This window comes from Xiphias gladius, chromosome 1, assembly GCF_016859285.1.
Source record: "Xiphias gladius isolate SHS-SW01 ecotype Sanya breed wild chromosome 1, ASM1685928v1, whole genome shotgun sequence".
Classification (NCBI taxonomy): Eukaryota; Metazoa; Chordata; class Actinopteri; order Istiophoriformes; family Xiphiidae; genus Xiphias; species Xiphias gladius.
In genome coordinates, this window is record NC_053400.1 from 15,928,130 (window position 1) to 15,941,037 (window position 12,908).

Here is a 12,908-nt window from a genome sequence, read left to right on the forward strand (position 1 = left end):
TTTCCTGAATCAGCCGAGAATAGATCTAAAGATAGATTTTAAAATTCAAAGGCTGAGTGCTGAGTGAATTCTCACAACAACTGGGGATATTTCTCACAGTTGGAGTTATCCTACTTGTGCTAGACTGTCACCACATATTGAAAAATACTCAGATGCTTGTGGTCACAGTAACAAGAGTGATTTTGCCCCTCTGACTCTCGCATCTTACTGTAAAAGGTGGTATGAGAACAGGTTAAATTATTTACCTGTCAGCATAATACGATGATGCCTCCTACAACTACAAGATGTACATCATGACCTCAAAAAAGACACACACACTGCTGACCGCATATTTTTTTCCTGTCTTTCAGTGAGTCAAAGCGGTCTTGCTGGGGATGTTTGTCCAGACCCTGGAGTTCCAGAAAATGGCAAGAGGATGGGCTCTGCCTTCCAGTAAGTTCACTTTGTACTTTATTTCAGACTTACCTGCTCCCAGGCACTCATAGTCAAATCAGGTATATTCAAAACATCCACAAATGCCATCAAATCATCTGGATGACACGTGAGTTGAGGGATGCTTGCTCCGTTTCTGTGCATTTTGTGCTTCGTTTATGTTGTGCTGTTTAAGTTCTTAAGTCAGAACAGCTGGGTCCGCACAATACATGTGGTAATCAGAAGGATCGAGAGAACTCCCGACAGGATGGTATTTCTTTGGACTGATTACTGACAGTTGACTAAAAATATTGAACCTTGCTGCGGCCTGAACTGAGTCATACTGTGAAAACACACACTCTGTTTGCTCTGAGTTGTTCCCCCCTCCCACCCTGCTTTGGCTTTACAAAATACGCGTCTGTGCAATAGGAAAGATTGACATTGGGTGCGGCGGTCAGGGACTAAAAATTGGTGAGCTTATTTTAGGCCTCATGACTCCTCGTGTTTGAAATAGGACTGCTCCTGTTTGTCCAGATTATCTTGAGGTTACAGACATTGTGACTTCAGGGCCCAGTTCAGATAAGTTACAGTATTTCTTCAGAAACCACAATGCGTTTTAGTTGCCTCTCTCTCTTCTTCACTCATGGGCATCATCTAACATGCAGGCTGAGAGTGAGAGCCAATCTGTTCTGGTCCCAGAATTGGTCCAATGAGCATGCAACATCCTTACCAAAGCTCTCCATCGTTTTCATGGAGACTGAAGTGTTTTGTGATTCATACATCATCATAAATAATTTCTGTCAGTAGGGGATCAGTTGTTACAGCACTGGCTTTTTATCTGTGAAGAGGCTTATGTAACTGGCTTGTAACAAACTCAAAAATTCACAAATGCAGTCTTTTAAATTGTCCAAAGGGGGGAGCTGTTTCCCACAGGTGGCACAATTGTCAAAATTGCAGCATTTATTACTGCCTTTGCCTGTAGCTGGCGAACATATCTACATCAGCGGGTGTTACTTAATTTTCCCGCAAGTGTTGTAGGTTGGCCTGTAACTTTCAGTCCAGAACTGCAGGTCTAAAACTGTAATTATGGATAATTCACTGTGTGTTTACAGTCATTTATAACCATCTTCAGTGGAACTTCTGCCCAGAGACAAACTGTTAACCATCAGTATTTACCAGTTCACGTTGGGTTTACAAGGGTCCTTACTCATGTAGGAGGTAGAGTATACACAGAGAATGCCAAGGAATGTTTCAGAAGTAGGATCTTGGCTAATTAACAAGGACTTGGTGGACACAGGGATTACTAAATGATTCATTCCATGGTGTCTGTCATCTAATCAGTAGAATGGGAGACCTCATTTTATTTAATCAGGAGTGAGCAATTATAAAATAATCACCTCTTGATACGACTCATCCACTTAGCATCAGTGGCAGCTAAATTGTTCTTATGATTCACTTATGATTATGAGAGAATCAAGGGAGGCAATTCATTTTTACCTTTTTCTGCAACTATTTTCAGGCCAAAAAACTTTTAAATGATAATCATGTTTTTATTTCCAGCTCCTTGTGCAGCTCTTTACCATTGGCAACTATGACTGCATAAACTCTGCAAGACCAGAAGTGGCGTTGTCTGAGTTAGCGAGAGGTCATTACCTCCAGATGTGTATGTGTTTGTGTGTTTGTTTGCATGCATGGTGGCATGGATGTGCTTTGTGCGTGTTACAGGTTTGTATCTAATCATTTCAAAGCACCAAGATGCAGGAGCCGGAACAGAATTGTAGTGTGATGAAGTAAAACAGGAGAAATGGAGAGGAAACGTAGCTGCAGAGACAACTAAAGAGTTTTCACTGCAGATGTGCCAGATGGCTGTAACTTAGTTTGTCATGGCAGTTTTGATCCAGAGACAACTCCATATACAATTGTCACGGAACGGCTTGGTGCTTTTCAAGGAAATAACACTAACAACAAAGTTTTCTTTCCTGTAACTGTAAATTTCACAGCGTGAGGCTGGATTTAAGGGAATTTTCAGTGTCATCGGCATCACCAAAGAGGCACAAACTGTAAAGCGAATGACCCAACTCTCTGTGACAAAGGCACCAACAGAGCGATTTGGCCAGGCTGTACAAGTCTACAGTGTTTAATAACAGGGTGAGGCCACTGAATAACCAGAACCCTACATAGTGAATGTTTGGCCAGGTGGTAGACTGTGGTGTGTCTCAGCAGGGAGGAGGCATTAAGCTTTAACGACAAGGCACCATGCAGACTTCCACTTAGATGGCTGAATAGCCCTCTCACGTGTTACACAGCAGGCTGTTGGAGAGAATGAGAAAAAAGGATGATCAGAACAAGTGATGAGAAAAAACGGAGAGAGGGCATGACGAGTGGAGAAAAGAGAGCAGAAGAGAACAAAAAAAGCAGAAAACGGGGAAAAGGCATTAGTGGAAAAAGACTCAATGGCAAAATTGTCTTACAGAAAGAAAAGAATTATAGATCCTAATTGGATGATTTGTGATGACGGTTGTCTTCCATAGGGACCTAAAAGCCACTGCATCATTAATATCGTGACGATCATTCATACGTTATTTTGACAATTATCCCCTGGAAGTGTCCAGTTCTCCTGTAATACTAGAAATAATGTGAGAACTTTCTACAAGTATCACAATGTCTCCTTTGTGAAGCCGTCAGAGGCAGAATCAAAGTTACTATTATTACTATTGACAAGCGTTATTACTGTTGTGTCTCCTTAACTAGAGTTGGCTCCAGTGTCCAATTCAGTTGTGATGACAGCTATGTACTGCAAGGATCTAAAAGTATCACCTGTCAACGAGTCACTGACACACTGGCTGCCTGGAGTGACCACAGACCCATCTGCAGAAGTAAGTTTCACCCGTCATTCCCACTGAAACTAGTTTAGTCTCCTTAGGTGCGCATGCTTCACAGCTGAAATGAAGCTGCTTTACACAATGTTTTCATGTCTACTGACTTGAGCATGAGGACACGTCGTACAGTGTATATTTGCTGCTTTGTATCAATGGTGCATCAAGTCTATTTTTGTTTGAACTTGTACTGATTTTTACTGATTTGCTGGCATGCGAATGTTTATGTAGCATCTTTTGATAACAACTGCTTCACACATTAGAAAAATGAGACAAATAACAGACTTACAGTGAGTTCCAAAAGTCTGAATATTTTACGTAAACCTGGAAATAATCAGAAAGTTTGAGGATTGAGAAACATTTAAAAACACTAGAAGTTATGTCATGTCAAATGAAGACGAAATATTTAAGATTCTGCGCTATTTCTAGGTCAGCCGTCAAATTTAAGCAAATCTGGGGCATTGACCAACTTAACTCCTTTGTAAAAGTCAGATTTCCTTGAGTCGTATCCCTTCTATTGAAGCGTGCTCTCAGATATCACTCAGGTAGATTTGATCTACTCAGACGAGGTCCGTTCTAACCTTGCAGCCAGTATTCACCTGTAATAAATAAAGCTGTACCTCAAGTTTTCATTGCTTACTAATTAGCATTGACTGGCATCAAAACTAAGCAAAAGTGTCAGAAATCAAATTGTTATTCTAAACAAAGAGGGGCTCTCTCAGCGTCAAAACATGGCTAAACTAAAGGTTTCTAAGGGTGTAGTGCATGGAACTCTAAAACGCTTTGCAGATACTGGATCAGTTGTATCCCACGCACAATCAGGCAGACCAAAAATGACCACACCATTAGAAAATCAATACATCGAGTTTAGTTCCCTGAGAGATAGAAAAGCAACTTCATCACAGATACAGAATTTTCTAAATAAAGAACACAAGACTCCAGTCAGTAAAAGTAATGTCAAAAGACGGTCTTGTAGTGGTCTCATAGGAGGAGTAGCAGTTTCTAAACCACTTCTCTTGAGGAGAAACAAGGCCAAAAGCTTGGGGTGGGCCAAGAAATACCAGCATTTCACAGTCGATGACTGGGAAAAAATACTATTTACTGATGATTCTCAGTCTGAGATTTATGGCAGAAACAGAAGGGTGTATGTAAGGAGACTAACAGGAGAGAGAATTATATCACAGTGTAACAAACCGATCGGGGAATATGGTGCCTACTCTGGAGTTGGACGCCTGCACTGAATTGACTACACTCTGACCCTGGAGAAGTACCACTCAGTTTTTCAGAGAAATGCTACACCCTCTGGTTTGCATCTTTGTGGAGAAGAATTCGTACTGCAGCAGGAAAAATTACAGCAAACACAACTCAAAGCTTTGCAAGAACCACTTGAAGACCAAAGAAGACCAAGGAGTCCTGACTGTCATGGACTTTCCTCCACAGTCACTTGACCTCCACCCCACTAAACATGTATTGGGGCACTTCAAAGCTGAGAAAGCCAAGCATTTTGTGACATCACAAAAAGCTCTCTGGAACATGGTCATATCATGTCCGGATAACACGGGTCATTAGGTTTTGCACAAACTTCTGGAGTCCCTGCCAGCTTGACTGCATGCTGTTTTAAAGCAAAAGGGGGACATACCAAATACTAAGATACTCTGAAATCCATGTTCATTTTTCAAAGCTTCAACTTTTGACTCAAATTGCTAAGCTGATATTATCATTTGTATGAAAAAAATATTATCATATTCTAAACAAATGCAAAAAAGAAATGTATTGACTAGTTTTGGACCCCACTCTGTATTTGACACACTAAAATAAAGGTTTTCAGCGCTACACAGCAAAGAGCTTTTCAATGTGCCATATTCATATACACAATCATACAAGGATGGTGATGAAGCTGCCAGGTGGGGTGCTGACCTTATCTGGGATTCAGAGTTATGCTCAAGGACACTTCTGCATGCTGTTAGGAAGAGCTATGAGTTGAGCAATCAACCCTGATGACCCACTTTACCAACTATTATCACCCCAGAGGTGCAAGGGTTGAAAAAAATATGCCCTACGTTTCAGGGCATATCTGTGTTCTTAATAGTTCTTGGATGGCAGTAGAGTGATATGGCAGGAAGGCTTTAGCTTAGTAATGCTGTGGCTTCAGAGATAGTACTTGTAAGTAAGATAAATTCATTGTTAGTTTTGGTTTCTTCAGGGGATTTGTTGATAATGATAATAAGATAAAACAAAGCCAAACGTATCCTTTAAAACATGGTACTTAGTGCTGCCTTTGATCTTCAGGCTGTTGTTGCAAAGCCACAAAATCCTGAAGGCAAAAAAACATGTTCACCTTCAGTCATTAGCTTGGTCACTTAGACAGTCAAAACGCTACTGTCTAAGCTCCTCCTCTTCTGCTTGGGCAAGAAGAAAAGTTCTGAACATAGCTAAGAGCCAGGCCATGCAAATCCCATGCAAAACTAATCGATAAAACGAAACATAATAATATATGCATTTTTAGAATTTTGACTTTAGTGATATTAAATAATTCTGATCCTTTTCACAGTTTAACTGCTGAGATTTTTCATATCCTTTTTATTGCTACAATACTTTAGCCTGGTTCCAGGCCTCCACTCACTGTCTAAATCTTTTTTTTTCAGTGATTTGAATAAATCTAATTTTGCACCCTTTCATGAATGTTTTCCTGGCTGGAAAAAAGACTAAATCATCGTGAGTTTTGTGGGCAGAATTATCTGGATCTTCGTGTGCCAGAGCAAGACAAATGGTCTCAAAAGTTGTAAGTTGTCGACTTTCAGAAATATCAACCACTACCGTAGCTAGTATGTCAACTGAAAATGACAACATATGCCTGGACAATCTAATGCCACCCTGATTCCCATTTGTAAATCATTTGGAAATGTGAACAACTTATATCACAGAGGTATTGACTGAAATGTTTGAAGACGTAGGTGGTTATGTTACATTTTTGGTAAATGCTAATGCAGAGGTTCTAAAAGTATGGTACCATGGAAACATAATAATACTATCACTTAAATTTGCTGTTTGTTGATGTGTTAAAATCACGATTCATTTCATGACTGACTGGGTGAGTGACTAAATAAATAAAGATGTGAGAGGCAGAGCAATGATGCAGGGGCTCTCACTGCCCACATTTACTGACAATACCCTATTGGGTTTATTGCTCCACAATGAAAAGGCAGACAGCTAGCACGCACATTCAAGTGCGCGTGCACATACACACACTTAAACTGACACAGCAAGTGTCCAAAGGACAATGTCACACAACACATGGCTGCAGCAGTATTTGCCTTAAGCTGTATGTGTGTGTTTGATGGACAGGCAGTGCCTGTATTCAGACACATACTGTAGGGTCCCTGTCACATTGTATTATAGTGTATGTGTGTGTGTGTGGTTGTGTGTGTGTCCGTGCGCCTGCTTTTTGTCTATATGCCTGTCTGTGACTGCAGGAACCTGCCTGACTTCATGATACTGGCTACCGTTGTCAGGAGGAGGCAGTAGAGATGGAGGGAGAGTGAGATAGTTAAAAAGATGGAAGGACATGTGAATATTATTTCACTGTCACACTGTGGAGAAAGTTTTACCTGATCATATATTTGCCCTTATCTATCATAATAATTTAGCTGGAAGAGATCACTGCCATTAGAGGAAGAGAAGGACAATGACCCAAGAGCAAAAGCATACTAGACAAGAGATGATATGAGAAAAATATAAGAATAACACAGACTAATAGAGAGGGCGAGGAGTTAAAAAGTGAAGTTAATATTATTAGCTAACATGCAAAGCTTATCTGAAATAAAGTTGTTGTTTTTTTTATTGTACATATTCTCTTGGAATAATTATACATTTTGTTTCAGTCAGGTGACCTTGAGCGAATGATTGTTTTACTTTTTTGATGCAATTTTTAGGTAGTGAAAGAAGAAAAAAAAACTCATGATAAGTTTCTAGCAGAATATAATAAAATAGAATCTAATAGAATAGAACAGTACTTTATAGTCCACAAGACTGGAATGTTGATCCATCTGTCAGTTCATTAAAATATCCCACTGACAGCATAAATACTCCAAGTAATACAAAACCACACAATTTACACAAAATTTAAACAAAACACCTCTAGAAAAAAAGGGTTCAAATGAACAATTCTTAAAAATTTGTGCAAGGCAGTTGTCTTTTGGATAAATCGCTTCTTGTACACATTCTTTGTAGCCACTGAATGAAGTGAATCTACTGTATATACATTTAAAAGGATTGCTCTCAGTGCCTAAATGTTATCATTCAACTTTCAGTAGAGTAGAACTTCAGTTCTATGCAGCTTCCTAGCCTCTTTTTGAATTTGTGACTAAAGCACCCATTTACTTTTTTGAGGCTGATCGCAGCAATCAACTCCTGTCGACAGCTGTTGCTACCAAAACTATACACTACCTGTCCAGTGAAAAACAGCAAATAGAAAACATTATCTAACATAGTTGAGCGTTTAGCAAGTACTACATCCCACAGAGGGGTGTTTCTGTATTATAGAAAATAATACAGAAACACCTATCAGTATAAGGCAATACAACAGTAGCGCAGACTGCAGTCTCAAAGCCGATTATACAGTTTAATCAACACCTCTCTAAAACAGTTTCAACAAAACCTGAACATTATAATTTTCATGAAGGGAGGACTTAGTACAAGGCTGCCGCATTAGTTTTAGCTAGGTGTAATAATGAACTGGAAAATGGGCGTAGCACGTACTAGTGCTTATCAGTGTTGTTAGCAAGCATCCTTATGTTGGTAACCTTTTTTTTTTCAGTGTCATCTTCCATGTCTCATGCCTATTTTCCTTAAATTGGTTCAAATTGGTTCACACAATGTAAATGGCTTTAAGCGCTTCAGCCCAACTGGACTCACCTGTAGATTTATCATTTCAAACACATGTGGTGTAAAAGAAAACAATGTTGAAACTCAACTGTACTTTAAATGATATGTTATGAAAAACTAGCAAAAAATATGTATAAAATGATACACAATACATCGATGGTAGAATATTTCCATTTGAATTATGCAACAATACAGACAGTTGGTATTGCATTTGAACATTTTCTTAAATATGAATTACATTTCATATTCTTTCAATAAAGTGGTAGAAGAAACAGACATAGATAATATGTGTGATATTTTTAAATTGTGAAACAACTTATTTTTCTTACTTTGAAAATACACAATGATACATTTCAGGGGAAAATCATAATTCAATGGGTGAATTTTCAGCATGACACAACATTGTACAACATAGCAACAGCTGGAAACGGTACATTGAAGGAAATGTTTTTGACATTGATTTATGTCTTTTGATATTTTCCACATAAATATTTGTAATTAGAAAGAAGGATGAATACACAGAGAAAAATGGAGAGAGAAAGGAATTGAAAGAGAAAGATTTAAAAGAGAAGAGGATCAATAGGCTGTTACACACAAACAAGTAGGCAGGTAGATGTTAGAAATTCCTATAGGCCTAGTGTAGCTCTGGTGCATGGTGTTATCTGGTTTGATCACCGTCCTGGGATTCAAACCCATGAGCCTCTTTCATTCCCCACTGAGACTTTACTGTTAATTAGAAGCTGGTCTCTAGGATGAATCGCCAATAATGTGTTTCTGTGTGTCCGTGTGTATGTGTGTGTGTGTGTGTGTGTGTGTGTGTGTGTGTGTGTGTGTGTGTGTGTGTGTGTGTGTGTGTGTGTGTGTGTGTGTGTGTGTGTGTACCTGTGTGTATCAGTGTTTTTTTAGCTCTCTTTTCTAACTAACAAGCAGATCAGTTATCTCAGGTCCTCCTCTCTCTCCATTTCTCTCCTGGTATTTTCTGTCTTTGTCTCTGTCTTGCCTCTTGCCCTTCCTCCTTCAGTTTCTTTTCTTTTCCTTTCACACATTGTTATCTTTTTTAGAGTTTCTTCCCATATCTTTGTGACCCCTCCCCCTCATGTCTCTCCACATGGTCTCAAAACCTGTCTGTATTTACAAACTTCTTTACTTTATTATTTCCATACGTTTTATTCAGTTTTTTAACTCCTCGCCCTCTCTATTAGTCTGTGTTATTCTTATATTTTTCTCATATCATCTCTTGTCTAGTATGCTTTTGCTCTTGTGTCATTGTCCTTCTCTTCCTCTAATGGCAGTGATCTCTTCCAGCTAAATTATTATGATAGATAAAGGGCAAATATATGATCAGGTAAAACTTTCTCCACAGTGTGACAGTGCTTATTGACTTAAACTGACTGAATGTCAGTTATGCCCTTTAATATTACTGTGCTTGAGAAAGGGATTTTTAAGAGGACTTCTGACTCAATACACTTTTTTTTTTTGTGCCAAATATCCCTTTAGGCAATAACACATGGGTGACTTTATGAGGTACCGAAGGCAAGAAATATTATCGTGACTTTGACACAGGACAAAATCAATATGGATAAAATAGAGCACTAGGAAGAATGTTATGAAAAATGATGTTGATAACAGGGATCTGCAAGCTCTTGAGGAGCAAAGGTACTTAAAGTTTGTGCAGCAGAGGAGGAGAATTTGGGGGCAAGTGTCTAAAAAAAATCAACATCTTTGCCTGGAACATACCTTTTTAAAAATGGCTAAGTCATGTTTTTACCATTTTTAGCCCTGTTACTGCAGCAGCATGTCAGCTGGTCAGTCTGTTGGTCTGATGAGCCATAACGAAATGGCCCCTAATCCTAACAGCTATTGGATGGGTTACTATGAAATTTAGTGCAGACATAATGTACATGGATCCCCAAATGAGGCAGCTATTACATTTGACTTAATCATTTTTGTAGCTCTTGAATTTGCTATTCTTTATTTTTTGGGGTCATTGTGACATCTAGTTCTATTTGAGCATCATGGGGAAATAGTGTTTGCTTAAACTGACTGACCTGATGGCCAAAATTTGGTAGAAGTTCGGCAGCAAACGTGATGAGGTGAACGATGAAACATTGTTGCTTAAAAGCCTTTTGCTGTCACCAACACACAAATAAATAGATGTAGGAAAAGGGATGAAAGACAAATCTTCAAACCACAGCCAAAAGTACTTTTTTCCATTGTGCAGGCTCTAGGTTTTGTGCATATACCAAGGTATGAATTTTAATGTTTGTATCCAATACAAAAGGTTTCTGAAAGGCAGCACTCCTGTAAAAGCTAGATTTGTGGAGCTCATGATATGTCCTTTTTGGTTCAGTTGGACCCACTTCTTAAAATAATACATTATTCTCCCCCGCCCCCTGCAGCATGAATATACAGCATGTGGCTCTTAAAATTTTACATTGTTAGAATATTGCAATTTTAAACACTCTTTTGGTAAATACATAATGGCAATTATAATTTTTTAAACAACCATTGTCTTACTTTTGTAGTTCTGGTGTTCGGCACTTTCATTCATGATGTCGTTTTACTGGCCAATTCAACCAAGTCCTCCAACCTAAAAGACTGTATAGGTCATTTGTCCCTACCCATGGATTCAACCCATGAGTGCACCAGCAGCAGGTGTACCAGATGGCTTTATGTTAGAATGCATGAGGCAACTGCAAAAATGTTTTCAAAAATATTTAACAAACTCTCTCTCTCTCTCTCTCTCTCTCTCTATATATATATATATATATATATATTTACTAGGTGTTTCCAATATTTTGTCCACCTCATTTACATAAATGAGGGGGGCAGAAACACCTTTCATTAATATGCACTGAAGTACAAAAGTAATAAACAAAAAGTGTTTTTACCTTTCTGATCCTTTCTGAGAGTGTCAACAAAAGCTGAAAAATTATAAGCTTTGTAAAAGTAGAATTCACAGCAAAGCTGTTATTTTGGATTGCATTAGTTTGTACAGGTGTACCTAATAAAGTGGCCAGTGAGTGTATATTTCAGTTGTGAAGGAATTCCGAAATTTTGCAGGTATTGGGCAGGATAACGAATTGACCTTTTTTGTATGGACGTTAAAGGAGGTGAATGCTTTTGCAGAGCTCTGAAGTTACAATTTTAATTTATAGCATTATCATAACTGAGAGGGATGATCAACCCAATTATGGAAACAAGTCCCTAATGATTAAAAAAAAACCCCACATAATTTCCTTTTGATAAGAAAGACAGACTTGATAAATGTTCATGTTCATGTTCAGTGTTGGCATGTAGCACCCTTTTACACTATATTTAGTGTTACACGTTCTTACCAAACAATTCAACCTGTTTTTTCAGTCCCCAAAACATTTTCCCAGTAACACTGTGGAGTGTCAAGGTGCTTTTTGGCAAACTTCGGCGACGCAATGAGATTTTTTTTGGAGCACAGCAGAATGATAGCCGACTAGTAGAGAGAAGTGTTTTATCTTTGACATATGTGAATGAACACATCACTGCAGAGTTATTACTGCAATGAAAGTAACATCAACAACAAACATCAGTTTTTCAGTGAAGTTTGTTGAACCTGTATAAATAATAAATAAGTTGAAGAATCACTGAGTTTATCAAAATTGAAGCTGTTGTACTTTGGCAATTGATTAGAACTAAGAACCGAGGTGGCTAGGTGGAGTAAGTAATAAGTTTAATCTTACCAGCCGTTGGTGTTTGTGGGAAATACTCTCTCCTGTGAAAGGAAGAAGTGGAAAAGGAATTTGATTGATTTGATTGCAAAAAAATCTAAAATAGGCAAACATTCTTTAATTTTCTAAGGGTTGCATTGATCTTTATGCCTCTGTGCCAGTGACAGCCATGATATATCAGGAACGCCTGGAGGGAATTTCATTACATCTGTCACAAACGACCACTTAGCAGAATTTGATGGTCATAGGTCAAAGTCACTGTGAACTCACGAAAAAACGTGTTTTTGGCCATAACAAAATCATATGACAAAATACCTTATAATACCTTTTATTAAATTCCTTCAAGGTCTTCACTGGATTTAATATATGGGTTTGCACAGACATGGATGTAAACTGCAACTTGACTGGTTGGCGGACGCATAGAACCACAAGGTGGTAGTTCTGGTTTTAAATTTTTTTTCCCTCAAAAATATGCCACCAAGACAAATTTATGTAGGTTCACCAAACTGCCCAAATTTAATCTCCACTTACCACAGTTTCGGTTTTTATTGTATTGAACACTGCAGTCTCAGGTAACTTGCCGTTTTCTCTGTCACTACCACACTCTCTTTCAAGTCTTTTATCTTCCAAAGGTAATAAGCCATTTGCAATCTGCGAGCATAATTGTGATCAATTTATAAATTCTTTTTGAAACCCTTTGTCGCCCTGTCTTTCTTTTGCTGTCCTCTTCTGTAGCTCGTACCTGTGGCAGTAATCTAAGGGGGCCCAGAGGGGTGATAACTTCTCCTAACTACCCTGTTCAATATGAGAACAACGCACACTGTGTATGGGTCATCACTGCAATGGACTCTGGGAAGGTGAGCTCATTTTCAGTATTTTATTCCCCCTTTCTTTTCACCAGGAATTTCAATTCAACAATCGCTATAATCTGACATGGTGAAAATAAAGCTTCTAATTGTGCAATCTGTTAACATCACATTGTATAGTCTAATGTAGTGATCTTAACATACTGGTGCGTGACCTCTGAGGTGAA

The 12,908-nt window shown here is 38.5% G+C and overlaps 1 protein-coding gene across 1 annotated transcript in view; it reads left to right on the plus strand.

The window, feature by feature from the left end:
- Positions 1-12,908, plus strand: part of LOC120789161 (CUB and sushi domain-containing protein 1-like) — a 298,034-nt gene that overhangs the window by 128,749 nt on the left and 156,377 nt on the right. Inside the window, exons 7-9 of the mRNA XM_040125711.1 lie at positions 351-432; positions 3,163-3,287; positions 12,611-12,732. Coding sequence (XP_039981645.1) covers positions 351-432; positions 3,163-3,287; positions 12,611-12,732 — 329 coding nt within the window. The remainder of the gene's footprint in view (positions 1-350; positions 433-3,162; positions 3,288-12,610; positions 12,733-12,908) is intronic.